The sequence below is a fragment of the Falco naumanni genome, chromosome 10, assembly GCF_017639655.2.
Source record: "Falco naumanni isolate bFalNau1 chromosome 10, bFalNau1.pat, whole genome shotgun sequence".
NCBI lineage: Eukaryota > Metazoa > Chordata > Aves > Falconiformes > Falconidae > Falco > Falco naumanni.
Window position 1 is genome coordinate 627433 of NC_054063.1, and position 20436 is coordinate 647868.

General features: G+C 39.2%; 1 protein-coding gene across 2 annotated transcripts in view; it reads left to right on the forward strand.

Annotated features, from left to right (window-relative positions):
* The first annotated feature begins 143 nt into the window (after window positions 1-143).
* Window positions 144-20436, forward strand: part of CARS1 (cysteinyl-tRNA synthetase 1) — a 34483-nt gene continuing 14190 nt past the window's right edge. The window contains exons 1-15 of one of the 2 annotated variants that reach the window (XM_040608019.1): window positions 150-235; window positions 6030-6275; window positions 9124-9215; window positions 10053-10141; window positions 10444-10540; window positions 10988-11086; window positions 12048-12197; window positions 13380-13520; window positions 14351-14439; window positions 15587-15708; window positions 16460-16572; window positions 17134-17262; window positions 17473-17602; window positions 17925-18028; window positions 19041-19138. In XM_040608019.1, coding sequence (XP_040463953.1) covers window positions 211-235; window positions 6030-6275; window positions 9124-9215; window positions 10053-10141; window positions 10444-10540; window positions 10988-11086; window positions 12048-12197; window positions 13380-13520; window positions 14351-14439; window positions 15587-15708; window positions 16460-16572; window positions 17134-17262; window positions 17473-17602; window positions 17925-18028; window positions 19041-19138 — 1724 coding nt within the window. In that variant the 5' untranslated portion in view covers window positions 150-210. Of the gene's footprint in view, window positions 236-6029; window positions 6276-9123; window positions 9216-10052; window positions 10142-10443; window positions 10541-10987; window positions 11087-12047; window positions 12198-13379; window positions 13521-14350; window positions 14440-15586; window positions 15709-16459; window positions 16573-17133; window positions 17263-17472; window positions 17603-17924; window positions 18029-19040; window positions 19139-20436 lie in introns of both variants that reach the window. The other variant, XM_040608020.1, reaches the window with a different exon arrangement.

The window sequence follows — 20436 nt, forward strand, 5'->3', positions numbered from 1 at the left end:
AAAAGCCCGGCTGGGCCAGAACCGGCGCCGGCTGCGGGGCCTCGCCGGGGGCGCGGCGGGGGCGGCCCGCCCGGGGGGCGGCGGGCGGCGCTGCGCCGTTGCCGCGGTGACGCGGGGCGCCCGTCGGAAGTAGCGTCGGGCGGGCGGGGCGGGCGCCGCTTCCGGGCGCGCTGTTGCATCAGCTCGCGAGCGAGGGCAGGAGGCAGCAGGATGGCAGCGCCCGCCGCCGAGCAGGGTAGGTCGGTGACCGGCGCCGAGGAGGCCTGGCGGGGCGCGGCGGGGCGTCCTCCGGGGCTGGCGCGGCGCGGTGGTGGTTGGCGCCGCGGCTCTGCCGCTGTCACGCCGTCGGGCGGGCGCCGCGGCGGTGGGCGAGGGGCGAGCAGCCGGCCCGCCGCCCCGTCGCTGCTGCTGGAGCGGCGGAGCGGGAAATGGCGGCGGGGGGCCTGGGGCCGTCGTCCCGGCGGCCTGCCCTGCGCGTTCCCCGGGGCGGGCGGCGGCGGGGCGCCCCGCAGCTCCCGCGAGGCTGTGCCGGGGGGAGCCCCCGAGGTGCCAGGCCGGCAGCCGTCGCGACGTGCTGGGGGCGGGGGCGAGCTGTGGAACCGGCGCCTGCCGCCGGGGAGGTCACCGGTGTCCCTCGGCGGCGGGTGACACGTAGGCAGCGCGCGGGGCGGCGGGGGGCGGTTGCGCCTCTTAGGCCGGTACCGCCGGTGCCCTGCGAGGCCGGGGGAGGCGACCCGCATCGTGCCTCGCCGCCAGTGTAAAGGTTAATGATGGCACACGGCGATCTGCGGAAAAAAACCGGGAGCTTCCCGGTCCCGGAGCGAGGAAGCAGCGGTTCGCCAGCCTGGTGGGCTCAGGGCGGCGGGCGGCGGCTGCCACCCCGCTCGGTCGGTGCCGGTCGCGGCCCCCTGCTCCGGGAAGGAGCACGGCAGCGGGGGATAGCAGGGCAGAGAACAGCAAAAAGAAGCCTCTGCCTTCCTTGCTGCCTTTCCTAGTCATCGGTGGCCTCCCTTGAACTCATGTCTGAACTTTTTGACTTTTCCAGATTTTTTTGTGTGGTCATGTTTTAATGATGGGTTAGACTATGCCCTTCCATATGGAAGGAGGGCCAGGGTAGTCCTATAATTTTTGGCGCTACTGTAGCAAATGGAAACTTGGATTACCAGTCATACAGGTATGAAATACCATCATGGTAGGTAAGGGGTTGGAAATTTTTGTCATTCCAGTTAAACATCTGTAGATTCAAAGATTTTGCACCTTTTTCTTCGTTACCAAAAAGTACTTTGCTCTTTATCCATCACAAGTAACATTCCTGTCTAAGGGAGTCCAGAAACATTTATTGCTGTTAGGGGACTGACTTTTTCAGACATTTTCAGTATCTTAGTTAAGGTTGGGAGGAGGAACCACCAAAGGCTCAGTTGAGGTGTCCTTCAAGACAGTTTTTAGTTACATTTATTGTTGGGCAAATAGTATTTGCTTTTTACTGAAACTGTTACATTTAGTTTCAGTTCAGGAGAAGTAGAAGCGAAACTTCCAGGGCTAAAGTGACTGGGACTGTTAAGCTCTTCCTTGGTGGGAGATGACGGTCTTAAAAATCCCTGCTCTGCTCAAAGCCTCTTGATCCTCATGTGTGAGTTTTGGAAAGTCCTTTGTCTTGCTGTGTGTGTGCTGTGTCTTGCATGGATGGGATAGCTGCGTTGGTTCAGTTCTTCTGAATGTTTTATGGAAATGTGTAATTCCTCTTGGCTGGGCAGACAGTTGGACTTGCTTCCAAAGCTATCAGAGTGGCCAGCCAGAACGATAAATGGCCGGGTTTGAGCTGTGTTAATAATGAGACCTGTTACGCTTATATTTTATGAGTAGTTTTAAATCTGTGAAATCCAAGTTGGAAGAGAAATGACGTTTTAAAATATTCAGAAACATCTAAGATTTTTCCTCAGAGAATGCATCTGCAGAAATCCTGGAACATTTCAGTTGTCATCTAATTATGACTGACAAGGTTAGCAGGTTCAGGGAAGCCCAGGAAACTTGATTTTCCCCGAAGCAAAGTAAATCCGTTTTTGTGTCAGCTTACTGCCTACTTTATGGCTTTTCTGTATTTACTTTGCTGTTAACACCTTCAAGGAACAGAGGTTTTTCTTTTCAAGTTAATAAAAGTGAAAAATTTACATCAAATTTGATACTGTGTGGGTTATACATTAAACTTCAAAAGGTATTTAATGGGCAAATAAAATGTAGAAGCAGTCTTAATACCTTTGAGTCTGTGTGTTGCTGCAGTCTTACAAATTCCCAAATGCATGGGAAGAAGAATGTGTGACAATTATATTGCCCAAAGAGATGATACACTGGCAATTATTGTGAAAGAACTGTTTTAAATAATGTCTACAGTGGAATTCTTTTGAAACAACTTTTTAATGTGGGCGGAGTGTTACATTATCTATGATTTTTCAAGGTTATTTTGCTACCTCTCCAATACTCATGCTCGGTGTTTGTTTTCTGAACAGAGTTGCTCTTGAGTGATATGATTTGGTGTCTGTGGATCATTCCATTCACATGAGTTAACATCTAGCGTTACACAGCAGCTCTGTAATACTTTATGTGCTTCTGTTGTCAAGAAGACACTTAGTAATGCAATTGAGTAGGAGCAACTGTCATTTTTCTGTTTTGGGAGGGGAAAAACATCGCAGTCAGAGGGAAGGGCTATTTCTTAGCCTCGTTTCCTAAAGCAACAAGGGTAGAACAGGTCAGACCTATATACGTCCATTGGCACTTCTCCCTCAACAGTTTTTTAATGCTTCGATTGGTATTAATTACGTTTGACAGTGGGCTGCCTCTTGTATCCACTTGGCAGCCTGAGCAAAGATGTGTTGGGGCTGTACGGGAGGATGGGGATAGTGAAGTGCATGGGAGGAAGAGATGGAGCACTTGGGAGATACCAGGAAATATTTCAGTGGGAGTGTGTGATGAATTCAAGGCATTGTGAGACACGATGACAAGACTAAGGGTGCAGAATATAATTCACAAGAAAACAAGACTGATTTAAACAAGTAGATTTAAACAAGTAGATTTACTACTCTTATTTTTAGTAGTGATATAAATTAAATTGGAACAGACTTTTATGTGAAGATAGTTTTGACCGATTAAAAACTTTTACTTGAAAAGAGATGGCCCTCTGGTATACTGCTTTCCAAAAGACAGTATTACCATATTCATTCTTTCTTCCCAGGAGAGCATCCTTCGCTTCAGAAGAAGAGCTTTTGTTTTGTTAATTCAGTCCAGTTTGGAGCTACTCAAGAATGCCAGAAGTGAGAATGATTTTGTCCCGTATGTACCGAAATAGGATGCTCAGCGGTGTTGCAGAATTGCACTGATCACTCAGTACTCTCTCAAACACAGCAAATTTGCTTGTTTCTCTGCATCTGGCCACAGCAGAGAGTAGAACACATCCATGCTAGCTTTAAGCTAGCTGTCATGGTTTGAAAAGTAGCTGTCAGTCTAGGAAAGGAAATTTGTAGCTCAACGCAGCCTGTCAAACCAGTGTGGGAAACTTGTACTGGTACAGTGAGCCTGCTGGGAGCTTGAGACTGCAGCAGCCCGGCTGCTTCTGTGCCCTGAGAAATCCTGCCAACAGCTGTTCAGGTGTGTTCATGCTGTACTGCACTTGCTGTGGTGTGCAGTCACGGACGTGAGTTTGGGCTCAATTTGAGTCAGTGACTGGTCTCAACATAAAGACATCCGCCTCTTAGGTCCCCTGGGCTAACTGGTTTCTTTGATGTATTACACTTTCAAGTCTGCTGTTGCTCTTGCAACTAGACATAACGTCAAACTTCGTAATTTCAAGTATTAATGTGTGTGCCAAGATTGCTCAAAGTAATTTTGGTTGCTTTGCTTATCAGGGCTGAGCTGGTACCTACATTTGCAGGCAGTATTTGCCATCTCTCCTTACCAAAACTAGCTGGTGTGAGTTCTGTCATCTTTGTTGTATTTATGTGTAGGTTTGTGCAACTCCCCTTTTAGATGGGTTTGCAGATGTGGTTGGAAAGCACTTACATTTTTTCAGATATACTGACTTGCCTCCCATTAGCAGCCTGGTGTGTGAATAATGGTTGTAATAACCCTAATAATCCTTAGCAAATTGAATGTTGCTTTCCTTGCGATAGATCTTTAAAGATCTTTTCTTTGAGATATAGTTTAATTTCTACTCAGATCATTCTTGTAATATTTTTTTTTTTTGCCTTCTCCCTCATATGATTCCTGGATACAAAATTCACATTCAAGGAAGACTTGTGTCTTAGGTTTCCATAGTTAATGCACATAACTATTTCAAACTAATTCATGTGCATCAACATATGAAGTTCTATGATGATAAACATCAGTAAATATTTAGGAGCCTGAAAAGTTTATAGTAAAATCAACTATGTGAGCTGAAGCTGAATCATATTCAGCTGAGTAAGGCGAGCCCGTAACGTCTAGTTACAAACCATTATTTGTTACTCTTTGTTTATACTGAACAGTTACATGGATAGCCCTGGAGAAGAATTGAATCTGTGAAGAATGTGAATCTGACTTTGATTTTGTGTATGAATTTTAAATATCTTCGTGACCTTTTATTAATATTTTTTAAATCACTGATCTTTTTTATTAGTTCTACTGGTGTGCCACTGTGTCTCATTTATACTTGAGTCAAACACAACCACACTTGGTACCTAGCTGCCATTTCCCTGTCATCCTGTGTTCCTTTAGAACATTTTAGTAACTGATTTTATATAGGAAATGAGCTGCTCATAAAGTCTTAACTGATAATATTCTGAAAAACTTCTTAATTCTGCAGTCCCTCACATCCTCTCATAGCCATCGCTTCCCCATCTCCTTTCATCCTTCCCTTTCCAAAAGCGTTAGTCTGTGAGCACCTCCAATGCTTTGGGAGCTACTTGTGCAGGAGATGTTTGTAGCAGTGTAAGAACAACGGTTGTGGTAGTGGTCTCTGTCAGAGTTTGGGAGCAGGAACAGGTGTTCTCATACTGGCTCTCTCACTTGATTGCGCTATGACCTTGACAACATCTTAAATTACTTTCTTGGCTGACTACCTAAGCAGGGTCTCGGCTTAGCTGTTATACTTCGTGTTATACAGTACTTTGAATGTGAACGGAGTTACAATTGTTGAATCCTTGTAGGAAAATATGAATGCTAGGTTTATCTAATGTCGGCGCTAGTCCAGATGCCATAGCCTCTGCAGTGCTTTGTACCCACTGACTTGAGGAGGGCTTGCAGTTACTGTGAGCATCCCCACCAAGTCACAGAACTCTTCCACTGCTTCCTCAACATCCCTGGATTTGCAAAGATGAGACCTAATTGAACCCCTGATTTACCAAATAAATCATGGAAATAAAACATTGTGACGGAGGAGCATGATCTAATATTCTTTCTGTTAATTTGTGTAGATCTTACTCATTTTAAATATTGTTCATATGTCTGAGGAGAGGAAGTGGCACAGGAGAAATACGGGAAGGTACAGCAACAGCTGAAGTTTTGAGTTGCTAAAGCAAGTAGGAGTAACCGAGCATCACGCTGGGAGCTTGCATGTGGGCCCCAGTCCTGCAAAGATTTAATTATGCCCAGCTTCAGTAGACCTATTGACAGCCTATCCATAGCATATAAAATTAATCATATTTAAGTATTTGCAGGATGAGTGTTTTGGAAATGTGGAAAAGACAGACTGATTAGGTTTGCTGTGTATGAATTTTCTCCGGTTTCAAGTAGATAGTATTTCTTCATGAAAAGGACCGGTGCTTTTGTCCTTATTACTCTTTGTAAAATGTCTCCAAAAAAATTACCACAGCATGAACATAATCTATTAATAGGAAACATATTTATTCAGTACCTTGTATTAAATACATTTTTCTCTGCATTTCTTGTCAGTTGTCAGAGCTAATTTAAAGGGGGAGATGTATAGTGTAAGGATATATTTTGGTCATGGGATCTCCTCCTTCTTTCAATGCTGACCAAATATCCTGTGCCTCTCTTTACAGCTTCCAGCTACAGTTTTATTCTGAGCATTAGTGAAGAGGAAGCCAGGGTGAAGGCTTTGAACGAGTACCTGAGCACTCGTAGTTATATCCAGGGGTTCACATTTTCACATGCAGATGTGGAGGTATTCAGAAAGTTTTCGGGGCCACCTGTGGACCAGTATATCCATGTTGTCCGGTGGTACAGACACATAGAAGCAATCTATGATGGCAGCAGTGAAAAAAATGAGCCTTGTAAACTTCAAACAAGTGAGTAATATTAAACTGGTGGGCAGGTTATAGACTAGCTGACATTGTATTGGTTTTTATTGCTGGGAATTCCTAGAAGTTCCCTTTCATACTTTCTTGCACGCTTTAAAATTTACCATATTGACTTGTATTCAAGGTCATAAAATTCTTCTTGCGTACAGTTACTGCATAATTGATATGACCTATTGGAATGTTTAAGCTCTGTTTCCACATTTCTTTGATTTTAAAATTCCTCAGTGTACAGAATTCGATTGTGTGTATTTTCTTTCAAAAGCTAGCTGCTGGATTGTAAAAGGCTGTGTGGGTTTTGGCTTCTTCCCTAAAATAGCAGGATTGGCTCAGTCCGCTTTCTTTTTTTCCTGCAAGGGTAACTAAATAGTTGTTGTATAATATACAAATTCATAATAAAGTAAACTCAATACTGCCTCTTACAATTGTTATTAACGCTGAATTTCAAAAAGAATATTTGGGCTTCTTTTTTAACCGTGGCATTGCTGGTGATTTGAGGAAATGCTAACCAGTTAATCTAGGACACTGTGTAAGCATGGGTGTTGGCATTTCTGGGAGCTGCATCACTCTCCTGAGTTGTTTTCCAATGAGCTAGTCTAATATAATTGCTTTATAGTGAGATCCTTGCTCAGGGAGTCATGAAATAATAATAATAATGATAATAACAGCAGAGCTGTTGTATAGTGCTTGCAATACCTACAAATGAATGCATAATGTCCGTCATCTTTGCTGATGGTTGTTGACTAATATTACTCCAGTGCCATTCTCACAACCTCTCATCAAATGTGTTCTCAGTTCCTAGCAGAGCAGCAGTTAAAATCGGGCTGCTGCGAGTAGATTCTGTATACCTGTGTGCGCCTGCACGCATTTGTGGTGGTTATTATTGATTGCCCTTCAACAGCGAAGGGATCTCGGCTGTACTGCTGGCTCTGAGAGCAGATTCATGCCACTAACTACACTTTGCCTGCAGACTTTCATGGATCAGGGCGGAACAATAAGAGAAACTGTCTCTGGTTTCTGGTCCATGAAACCTTTCATGTTAATCTCTTTTTCTGAAGGGTTATGTCTTATTATCTTCATCATCTGTGCATACGAATCAGGACTCCTGAAATGGTATTCTGCAGTGTTCACTATGAAAATGACGTGACTCTGCCACACATCTTAGACCTTGGGTATTTTATCAGTGTTTTCTTGGGTGTGTCAGAGAGCTCCAGGGGTGGATTGGAGCAAATGAACTGCAGTTCAGCCAGGGGGAAGAGGGCAGCTGACAGACATATTTGAACAGACTAAACAGTATGTCTTTTACTTTGCCCGTGGTGTCTGTATAGCAGATACAACGTGACACCTAATTCGCAAGCTGAGAACTTCAGGGTGCAGTATCTGGTTTTTTTCTTATGTTTAGTGTGGTTGTAAGTAAATAAAGCTTTACAGATCTATCTCTTATTAGACTAACCCACATAGGCTTCTTTCCCTGAGGGGAATGTTAGCCACAATTAAGCATGGCAGCATAATCTTTGTAAATCAGAGTAAACAAATCCATACCTTACTGTATGGTCTGTGTTATGGATAGACTGCTCTTTAAGTGTTCCGTCCAGGAGTACCACATGCAATTAAACCTTTAGAATAAACACATATTTCCGTGGATCCATAACAGGGAGATAAAGCGGAGTCCATTTGTGAGACAAAGTACTGCAGTTAATATATTTTTTTCACGTTTAGGCAGTTATTCCAACAAGGAAGATAAAGAGATTAAATTTTTTTATACCATGAATATTTACATTACTTGAAGGTTTTCAGCCATAATATTCATATGAAGATATTGGGGGAAACGGAGTAAGTGAAGAGCACCCTGACACACAGGATCAGAAGGCAAATTTTGTTGTCAAAACAAATAGTTTTTATAATATTTTAATTGCAGTTAAAATGCATACCATGAGAATTCCTAAAGACAGTGCTGTGTGTATTATTAAGCTGGCAACCCTGCTGTATTTTTTAATTTCCTGGTTTGCTTTCATTCCTAGTTAATGTGATAATTAGTTTAATATTATTACAGCTGCGAGCAGCTTTGTGTATAGCAAAGTGCAGATCTTCAACAGATGACACACTCATGAAAAAAACATGAGTTTAACAACCATGTTGCTTCTTAAAAATTTAAAAGTTAAAAATGCAAGAATATTGTCGCTAATATTACCCTGGGTTTTATCTGCACTCTTTAATGGCAAAATTTAGCTTCTTGCTGAATTAGAGCATATTTGTGGTAAATGAGTGTGTTCAAAAATGCTTTGTGTACATAGCAACATGCAGGATAAAAAGCGGAGGTTCTTTCTAAACCTTTCCCTCTCCCCTCCCTCTCACGCTGAGTACACATACTCTGTCAATATTGGCTCTAGAGACTGTTCTCTGGAGACTTCGTGCAAATTCTGTATGAGATCTGTGATATGCCGTCACGGTAAAATCAGTGGCGTTGCAGAAAGCCCAGGACTGTTATAACACTTTATTAATAATTCATTAAACTTCAAAGCTTTTGTTAATGCTTTAACGGAATTGCATGCGCTTACTTTTATAGACTTTTCCTTCCTGTTACTTGGATTGAAAGTTAATAGGAGTAGCAAGTCAGGGAGTAGAAAATAAACTAGATTGGAATAATTTATTTTGGGTTTAGTAGCTTTGTAGGAAGCATTAACAAAGTAGTTGGACTACTGGGATTGGAGCTGCTTTGTCTAATTGTATGTGGGTTTTTTCTTTGGAAATAATGACATGATAAGGAGAAAATGTTATATTACAGATCTGTTTGTGGAAAGCATCTTTTCAATTCTCTTTAAACTACTTTTCTCCTTAGGTAAAGGCAAGCGTGTGCAGCCTCCCTGGTCTCCCCCTGAAGGGACAAAACATTCTAGGCTCTGCCTCTACAACAGCCTGACTCGCAACAAGGTGACTAAATGAAAGAAAAGCCGAGATTTCCATAGAAACACAAATAGCGGAGTCATCAAATGTTTGTTTCTGAAGCTTTACCCTATCAGCAGACAGGTTTCTGTGTTGTATGGTGTGGAATGTTAGCAAGCACATGCGAGATGCTGTGTCAGTCAAGTGTGTTTGCTGGGCAGATGTTATAATATAAACAATAAATATACATGTACTACAAACGTGTGTATATATGTGGATATTGCCTAATATATAGTTCCCAATTGCAAGTTACCATCATGCAAAATAGCCAGGGGTTAAACTGTAATACACATAAGTACAAGCAATGTGAACAGATAAAATCACAGTTTCTTTCTTTAGGTGTCTGTGTAAAAAAAAAAAAAAAAAAAAAAAGAAAATATCTTGCCAATTATATTATGTAATATAAAGTGGTAAAACTTTTTGTGGTCTTCTTTGGGAAAGAGACGAAATACTAAGAATACTAAGGTTATATGGGATGTAGTATCAAAGTGTGTGTTACTCTGTAACCTTTTTCAGTGGGGAAGAAAGCGTGATCTTTCCTTTCACAAACACAGCTTGAATATTACCTTGCCTAGTCTGAATCTTTGTAATCTGATACCTTACTTGATAAGAGTGCAGATAAATAAGCAGCCATACTCTGTTACCTCTCTTACATGACAAAGCTAGTGGTGACCTTTTTTTACAGTAAAACTGGGAGTGGAGTAACTCTTCCTTTTTTGTAATTATAATCCGTGTTTTCATGTTCTAATCTCCAAATGTGGTGTTACTGGCCTGATATCATGCCTTCAATTTCTTCTGATCGTTGTACCTTCCCTTTCAATTAAGGAAATATTTCAGCCTCAGAATGGAAGAAAAGTTTTGTGGTATTGCTGTGGTCCGACAGTTTATGATGCTTCTCACATGGGACATGCCAGGTACTTATTTTGATATAGGTAATAACAGTGTCTATCGGAAGCAAAAGGTTAATAGAAAAAGGTACTTTATTTAGATGAGTGTATTATTAGAAAACAGTCGTGTTAGACTCAATGCTTGAGATGTAAGATTAAAAACATGTTGTAATATTTTGTCATTGTGTGATTAAAAACTTACTAGTAGGTGAAGGAAAATTAAAACTGCTGTAAAATAACTGACTCTGAGATTAAAGTAGTTTGCGAATAGAATAGAAACAGGCTTGAGGTGTTTGCTAAAAACACTCCTATATCTTTTGTGATTTTAGGTCATACATCTCATTTGACATCCTGAGAAGAATCTTGAGGGATTATTTTAAATATGACATTTTCTATTGTATGAATATTACAGATATTGATGATAAGGTAAGGTCTTTTAAAATTGTGATGTAAAATACTGTACTTTGAGCATGGAATTCAGAGAGTCATATGTAATTGCTGTTTGATAAGCCAAGATAAATCTTACACTTATTAACTTAGACATACATTTTGTACACAGTCATTGATGTTTCTCAGTTTTTTAGTGTTCCTATGGTAGCAAAGCCTGTATTCTTGTATGTAAATGAATGTTATCAGAAATAATGAAGACCAAGCATTTTTCAAAGATAACATTTTATTTGCCTGTTGTTGAGATACCAGATTGACTCTGTTGACTGTGTACGATGTGTTTAATTTGTATTACTACATGAAATTCTTACAGCCTGTTAAATTTATCGGGATTCTGAAATGCCTTTGGTATGTAATAGATTTTATTTGCACTTTGTATAACTATGTGTCACTTCACAAAAATATTTTCATGTTTCTGCTTTGTAGATCATCAAGAGAGCAAGACAGAATTACCTTTTTGAACGGTATAGAGCAAACAAATCAGCACCAGATCAGCTACTTGAAGATGTTAAAACTGCCTCAGAGGTGGGCATGGTATTTAATCCCCGTTGGTGTCTTAAGTTCTTACTCAATAATGTAACAAAGCATCTAAAAAATGCCTCTGACTTTGCTACCTCCTTAAACTTTCTGCTTGTTTCAGTTATTCTATTGAACTGGTACCACACAGAAATATTATTGGAACTGCACATCATTTTGATTTTTCCATTGTTTTAGAATTGACAGGAAATATCCATGTAAAAAGAATGTCCGATTTTTACATCCATATAACTTGTTTGTGAGTGCATGTATCAAATTGTTGTTGGGGTATTGGGGAAAAAGCTCAAAAAGCATTTCAACATTTGTGTGTTAAAATTAAAACTTTAAAAATAACCCTTAAAAACAGTTTTTAAACAGTGATACCATAATCTTTTAAAGATTTCTCTTTCGTAGCATTGATGGCCTTGGAAAGAGCAAAAAGTCTCCAAAGCTTTAGGGATTTAATAAATTGTGTATGCTGGACTGAAGGTGGGGGCAGGTGATTATTAGGATTACAGATCACAAAGATTGTCAGTCTAATGCATTGAACACAGGCCTGGGAATAGGAAGCCTGGACATTTTGTCCAACTGTCATTGCCTGACATACTCCCTATGCATAGCGGTTTCGTATTAAAGCTTCTCCTTTTCAGATTTGTGATAATCAGCTGTGTAATTAAGGTGATCAGCTGCATGGAAAATGAAAATTAATAAACAACGGTAATGATGATGTAGTAATTCATAAAGTCTTTCTGAAAAACTGAATTCAGATGTGAACTAAATTTTTTTGACTTCACCTTTATTTCTGATGAAGAGTACGTTTCAGTAGTCTGATACCAAAGCTTTTTATGTGGCATGATGTATTGTCACTAGCAAGATACTATGTGGCAAAGATAACGTATTTTGTATAGAACAGAGCGCTACTGTACTGCAAGTTGCTTTCTAACTTTTCTAATTCTTTTTTTACTTGTAGCTTTTTTCAGTTAAATTAAATGAAACAACAGACCCAGATAAAAAGCAAATGTTAGAAAGAATTCAAAATGCAGTGAAGTCTGCTTTTGACCCTCTACAAGAAGCTGTGCAAGCAAAACACCCTGCAGAAGAGATCAAGAGATGTCATGAGGTCAGTTTGAGCTCCTTTTTAAATATATCTGGCTTATAATTGTTAGGGGTTTAAAAAATATTTTGCTTGTAGTAATTCCCTGAGACATTATGGAAATTTGTATTCATAAATAGAGGAATTGTATGGCTGAGGACTTTTTACTACTTTGCATTCAGTAGAGGAAATTCGATCCTTGAATTCAACTATATAGTTTTCAGGTGCTGTTTTTATCAATTACTTTTTTTTATTATTATTATTCCTTCCACTGTGAATAGTAAGTCAGTTATTTTTTCCTTTCCCATGGGTTTTTTTCTCTTGCACATATTTAGATTTACTCTTAGACTTATTTGTCTTGATGAATTAATTTCAGTATAAATTACTGAACATGCATTTATCACGTTCCAATACTAGTGGGAGTTTTCTACATAGTTGTTTCCGTCTCTGACCAGAGAAGAAAATACATCCAAAAAAATTACGCTAAGGATAATTTTTATCCAAAGACCATTACATCTAGTGACAATAATCTTGTTGCCTTTATTGGGCTTTGGTACTGTCCCAGTAATCAAGTCACCCAGTATAACTACTCTCTTTTAGTAATTGGTTTCTACTTTCATCTTTTCTTGCTTTCAGAATATTTGTGATAATTACTGTAGAAAGCATAGAGTATGTGCTCCTTCGTGAGAAGACTCTCTGAATTATCTTTACAAAAGCCCTCCAGTGCTTCTGTAAAAATATATACTGACCTAACAGAATTTTAAAAACAACTAAAATCTAAGCAATTGCACCTTCTGGGCTATATCCTATTGTAAAAAAACGTCATCTTTTAACTGAAGTGTATCCTTGCTGATGTTCAAATCTGTCTTTCAAACACTTTTTAGCAATGTACACAGTAAATCTTTTGCTAGACTGTCTGGTAGTAATGGGGGGAAGAGATGATGCGATTTAACTGCAGGTCCCACATACCTATTTAAGTAATTGATATGAAAACAGATATCGCTTAGCAGTTTATCTTCCTTCCTCTGTTTGTTTCATCCATATTTCGGAAGGGCGGTACGGTAAAAATCTGGTAGAAGCAAAATTATTCTGTATTCATAGCCAAGTGTTGTCTTCCTTAAGCAAACCTCTCTGGTCAGAGTAAGATCTTTCTGAAGTCTAAACAGCACAAGTCTTTGATTGGTTGCACTTATCATTATTGTTTAATAGATACTATTGGAAGAAGCCAAAGATTTGCTGTCTGACTGGTTGGACACAAAATTTGGCAGTCAGGTGACTGATAATTCCATATTCTCAAAGCTCCCCAAATTCTGGGAAGGAGAATTTCATAAAGATATGGAAGCACTCAACGTGAGTATACAAACTGTTTTCTGTTCTACAAGCGTGCGTGCCATGCATCGTAATACCTAGAATACAATTTAGCTACTTCAATAGCTTTCAAAAACCTCGTATTACAGCCTTATTGCTAAAGTACCTCTTTTAATGTGAATATGTAGCGGTTAAGCTAGCACCTGTTCTGTTTCCATCCCAACAATCTTAAATCCATTGTGTGTGTTACTAGAGCCAGTTAACTGGTGATCAAGTTTGATGTCTGCATTTGATGTCTGCGTTCCATCCCTTGCCCTTGGTGTAGCATAGGCTTATAATCATAAACTGATCCAAGAAGTGTGAGATCGACTCTGTTAGCTGCACAAGACAGCCCTGCCAGCCTCAGCATTCAGATTCGACTGCTTACCGGTCTTCAGCCACTAAGAAATTACATGATGATAACAATCAAGGACAGATTTGTCTGTTACAGGTGAAATGCCGTGTAATATGCAATGGTACAGATCAGTGGAGGTTTATTTAATTTACCTGCAAATCAGAGGCGCTTATTGCCTGTTCTGTCAGAAGTGCAGAAGGTGGAAGAGCTGACATCTCCTGCAGTGGTTTGTTATTAACATTGCCGTAAAGGCAGAGGACACAGCACATTGTTTCAGAAAGCTTGAAATAGGAGTCTTAGTGTCACTTGCTTTTGAGCCAGTTTTAAACCAGTGTATAATATAAATATTTAGTGTCTATTTGCATATATATATTTATATTTATTCTTGTATATATCTCAAACACGTTTTATGTAAATATTTTGTTTACATAATTTATACGTATCTATATAAATATGAAATTCTACTTTTTATCTATAGGTTTTACCTCCAGATGTTTTAACGCGAGTTAGTGAATATGTGCCAGAAATTGTGGATTTTGTGAAAAAAATTGTGGATAATGGTTACGGGTAAGTTTGCCACTGGATGCTTTTGTTGTCCACTTGTACTGTACTAGAGCTGGAATGATTGCTTTCAACACTGAACTGTGAACTGTTTCCTCTGTTTTCATATGCAGTACTAGTCTTTTCCAGAAGTAGTGTTTCATCAAATAAAGGAACTTCAGGTTCCTTTGCAAAAGACCTGTTATTTATCACCTGATGAAAATGTGCTATTCTGTACTTTTGATGTCTTTACAAAGAGAGAAGTTAGTTATTAAATTTATAGGATTAAATCCTCATTCATTAAAATAGTCAAAGTCCCATTCATTTTAACTGTGTTTGACTCCTGGCCTTCAACAAGGCATTTCAGAAATGGATGCCTGAGTAGAAGGCTAGAAATCAGTTTTAAGTAACAGAAGTTTAAAAGGAAAAAAGTAATAATGAACTTTTTTTCTGCTATTGTCTAATATTTGTGAATATCAAGCTAATATTCTGGAAGTTCTTAAGTATCATGACAGATGCCCATCTGAAAGTTTTGAGTTCTCTTTCTATTAATTGCCTCAATTTTTCTACGTGATGTATTTTTATTTTGAAAAAAAGCAAACCTGTGATTCAGATTGCCATAATTTCTCTTTTTAAACCTACATTTTAAAATTCTCTTTAAAAAGGGGGGCAGCAGTTCAAAATTGTTGGCACTGAATTATCAGCATTTCTGTTAGCCCTGAAACTTAACGTTTGTATCAGAGTTTTTATTATGGACGTACCTTTGTGTCAGAGTTTTTATTATGGCTGTAGTGGGGCAAAGTTAGCAAAGTAAAGGGGGACAAAATGACTGCGAAACAGACATGATTCATATTATATTATTCCAAAATATTGAAAGGGTCCAGAGGTACTGTAAATATTTCTTCTCCTGGGACTGTTATTTAATGTCTCGCCTCTTAAGAGTTTAACAAAAGATGTTAGTTGTTTTCCCTTTGATCAATTTTATTATGACTTTCAATTTGTCTGAAGCCTTTATGGACAGGCCTTAAAACTTAGGCTCACCTAAGTCATCTTTACAATACTGAGCAGTACCGTACTGTATGTAGTTTCACTAGAGAACTGAAGTGATTTTTGTTATAAAATTCCGTTAAGTCTTGGTAGAAAGTTAGCTGAATAATGAACTTTAACTTCTCAGGTATGTGTCCAATGGATCTGTATACTTTGATACTATGAAGTTTGATTCCAGTGAAAAACACTCCTATGCCAAGTTGGTTCCTGAAGCTGTAGGTGATCAAAAAGCTCTTCAAGAGGGAGAAGGTAAAAAGGGGAAATAACATTTGCTTAAGTTGCTGGATAAACTGGTGATGTATTGATCTCTTCATCTGACTTCAATGACATTTGGATCAAAGTCACTGTCAGGGTTGAATAGTTTACCTGCTGCACTTCCTTTACCAACAGATTTATCTTCCAAAGTTTTGTAGCTTGAGCCAACACTTTCCTGAAACTTTTAAATTGGAAAATACCAAGAAATGTTGTTAATTCTAGGGTGGTTTTGGATTGCTTGGGGGTTTTTTAGTTCGTTTGTTTCTTTGAGAGAGTTTTTTGGTCAGAATTGTGAATAGCTCAATCATTTGACTACAGCTCAGTTATTTGGCTGTTCATCTGGTTCAAAGTAGGAGGAAGAAAGACTTGAAGCTGGGTCTTCCACGTGCCAGGTGAAAGCTCTCCAACACCATGCTGTGGCTATTTCATGACAAATATTTGGGTTCCTCTTTCGTGCTGAGAACTCTTTCTACTTGTAAACCTCGTGGCGTTGAACTAAATCCAAATACAGATTTGTTTTTTAGTTTTTTAGCATTTTTAGCTCAAAATGCTCAGTAAACACATTAATCAAACCCCTGAAGAACTATCGGGGTTAATTATGAGGAATTTTGAGGGCTGAATTCTTTTATTTTATTTTATTTTATTTATTTATTTATTTCACTGTATGTGAGGTACAGCAAGGCCAAAAATCAGTAATGCTGGTGTTCAAACAAAATGTATATATTTACATTTTCTCTTCTGAAAGGTGACCTGAGCATCTCAGCTGATCACTTAAGTGAGAAGCATTCTCCAAATGATTTTGCTTTGTGGAAATCCTCCAAACCAGGAGAGCCCTCATGGGACTCTCCATGGGGAAAGGTAAGGACATTATAATCAGGATTTAGATCTTCTACACCTTAGTAAATAACATCCACCTTAGTAAACAGCATTACACAAATACTTTGCCTCACCTCATATTAATAATGTATAGATTATGGGGATCTTGTATTCAATCATGGATTCTGTTGCTCTGGTCATTTAATAAATTAGAAAGTGTATCAATCTGTCTGATGCTTCTTAAACAGAAGTCTGCATGCAGGCTCAGGATGGCTGTTGCTGGTCGTTTGTCCTGTATCTACAGGCTTTATCTGCAGTAATTCCTATATCCCTTTTTCTCCTTGTGATCAAAAATATCAATGTAATTTTCAAAATAATAATAAGCAGGATAATCGAGGCGTCACAGATGTATATACCATGTTTGATCTTTAAAGCCAACAGTATACTTTTATGAAGGTGAGATTAAAAATATTTTTTGCTTGGTAACACTGTCTCCTTTCCTCAGGTGTGTAACTGCTTAGCAGCAGACCAATGAGGGAATGATGAATAAGCAGGAGAGAAAGACAATTAACTAGGAGCCAAGTAATGTCTTTTTCTTAACAGGGTCGTCCCGGTTGGCACATTGAATGTTCTGCTATGGCTGGATCCATTCTAGGAGAGTCAATGGATATTCACGGAGGAGGGTTTGATCTCCGATTTCCCCACCATGACAATGAACTGGCACAGTCTGAGGTGAATAAACTGGGCTTCAGTTCAGTGCTGAAAAAGTAACACACTTTGCTTTGACTGCAGCTCACACAAATCCATCAATTAAGTTTTAAAACTTTGTGTGATTTGTATAAGCATAGCTTTTTTGTTCTCAGATTTTATTCTTGAATTATCCTACTTGCTGGTATATAAGTAAGCAGTGTTGGGTCTTCAGGGTTTCTGTTTTTGCTGCAGGCATACTTTGAAAATGATCACTGGGTTCGGTATTTTCTGCATACTGGCCACTTAACAATTGCTGGCTGTAAAATGTCCAAATCTTTGAAGAATTTCATTACCATAAAAGATGCACTGAAGAAACATACAGGTAAAAATTACTTTGGAATTTGAACGCTTTTGATGTAGTTTGAGTGGTGACTGTGGTAGTTTTATTATTCAGGCACATAATGGAGTTTCCAAAAATGGCTCAACTCAGGTGTCTGTCGTCTTTGCTAACTTGAGAACAGCTTCCTTGTTCTTCCGTTCCTTGTTGGTATTATCTGTATGGATAATAGCGTTCTTGCTTTTTTGGTAGATGTATTGACAGTAACATCATTAAAAATTACGTTCTTAGCCACTGCAGTATTGGAGGCCATAAAAATACTTTAGATTATGATTATGTTCCTTGTTTATTTTGAAACTCCTAATAGCACGACAGTTACGGTTGGCTTTCCTCATGCACTCTTGGAAGGATACACTGGATTATTCAAATAATACCATGGAGTCAGCTATTCAGTATGAGAAGTTTATGAATGTAAGTAAGCTTTCCATTCCTCCTCCAGCTCTCTAAGCTTTGTGTTGTGATATGTGTTTCAAGGAATAGAACCCAAGGATATACAGGCCATATCCAGAAACTGAGTTTGCCTTCTGAATTCATGGGGTGGGATGTCACAATATTTGTTTAGTTGCCATTGAACGTTCAAGTTAGGTAAATCCCACAGACAGCTGCATTCCTCTGCAGCCGGGTGCTTTCTCCAGGTTTTGACATCTCTGAGCAGCTTGGCTCTTACACGCGAGATTAGTTTCTCAGTTCAGCTTGCTTATAGGACTCAGTCCAACAGACGCTCTTGTAACACATCTACCAGATCAGACTTTATATAAATATAGCCAAAGGAGAAGAGAGACCATCATTCCTACCTTGTCGCCTCACCACATACATCGATCATTTGTCTCTGTGCCTTGCAGGCGTATGTGAGGGGTCAGGCACAGTTCCTCTCCCTTCTTATTTTGGAACCATGATTTAAACCCACGTTTCCCACAAGCAGGCTGTACAGCATTTTGAGATGGTTGATCTTGGTCTCTCTAGCTGAAGCTATTCTGCTTTTTATGTAAACCATTTATGGTTTGCTTCAGGCCATGGAATAACTGAAAATGACTTTTCACCAAGCTGGATGCCCTTGCTATAAAGCCATTTTTATTCTTCGGCTTCCATTGTTAGCCACACACTTTAAAATCTGCCATAAGAACTCTTGCCTAGACTTTTAAAAAATAGTCTTGTATTTGAGCAGCATGGTGTTTAGAGTATTGTAGCGTATCATGCAGTGGCAGAGCCAAGAGACAGAGCTGAATTACAGCCCAGCTGTGATTTAGAGTTATGCAAAATGTGTGGGTTTCCTTGCTTTGACAGACATTCAGTAGATCCTGGCTGAAACAGCGTTGGAACTAAAAACTTTAGGAGGCTAATTAAGAAATAATGCTCTTTTTTGGTAGTAAATGCTGGTTGTATCTAATATAAACTGATTTTTAGCCATATTCTTCTTTGATAGGAGTTCTTTTTAAATGTGAAGGATATTCTTCGAGCTCCCACTGATGTAACAGACCAGTTTCAGAAATGGGAAAATCAGGAAGCAGAGCTGAACAAAAAGTAAGTGGAGCATTCCTACTTCTCTGTGAATAGCTATTGTGTAGCTACGAGTTTTAATTTTTTGCTTGCAAAACGACTTACTATGTATATAGTGATATTATAAGTGCAGCATTTCCACTGAGTACCCAACTCTATACAAGCTAGTGAATTTAATCTTGCAACGCCTTTATGAAGTACAGATGAAATTGTTAATTTCGCTTTCATTTAGGCTAAGTACACCAGCATGCCTCACTGCCCTGTGAAGAGAAGGAGAATTTTTTTGTTAAATATCTGTCATTTTCTTCGCTACTTGAAATGCTGTCCTTCTGTCTGAGAAATGACCAATAATTCACAGTGGTTACAACTGGGAAAATAGTATTTTACACATTTCAAAGTGCAGTGAGCAAACTGAGACAAACAGAAGTTAAATAACCTGACTAAAAGCACAAAAACTCAGAGTGCCAATGTTCGAAAATGTGTTATTGAGACAGACAGTGGTATCAACATTGCAGTCTTTCGTTTTTATACCAAAGCTGTCATTATTGTTTGTAATACAAACAGCTTCCTATGTGACTTCTATTATGTGTGAAATTTAAATAGAAGCATCTCATGTTACAGTACTAAAATTGTTCCTAGTTCAGTTCACTGTTGTGGACAGAGATGTTGACTGTAGAAGGATGTCTTCTGAAAATATTATCTTCAACTTCAGGTTGGTAGAGATAACCCTGTTTTAAAAAAAGGGGGAAGATAGTAAGTAATAGAGAGGACAAAAGAAAGGGACAAAGAAGTGGAAGGAACAGAAGGTATGCTTCAGGGATAATTTTGTTTTCCTTTCTCTACCACTTCTCATTCTCTTTTCTCTGGAAAAAAGTACGTTTGAAACAGTAGTACTCCTAGTGTGATGAAATGGTACTTTAATATGTTGTATTACTTATTATGCCTATTCACGAACATTGCAAAGGTTTGCATTACTTTATTCCTTGTATCTGCTTGTAGCAGCTTCATAACACTTCACTTTGTGGTAAGTTACCTTCCAAATTGGTGCTTGTCGATGGAAAGACACTAAACAGAATACTTGGCTGGTACATAGGGGATAGGAGAGCAATACTGTAAAACAAATACTAAGCACAAGAATGTACTAAATAAGCAATTTATACTGCTTCAAAAAAACCGGCATGAAAAGGCCGGTTGCTGAAAAACTGTTTAATGTAATTTTGTTTGGATAGTTGTTGCCAGTTAGCTTATCCTGCCTGCCTTTGTCCGTAGCAGCAAATTGGCAGCATCATAATGCCCTTTTCTCACTCATCTGTTTTTCCTTC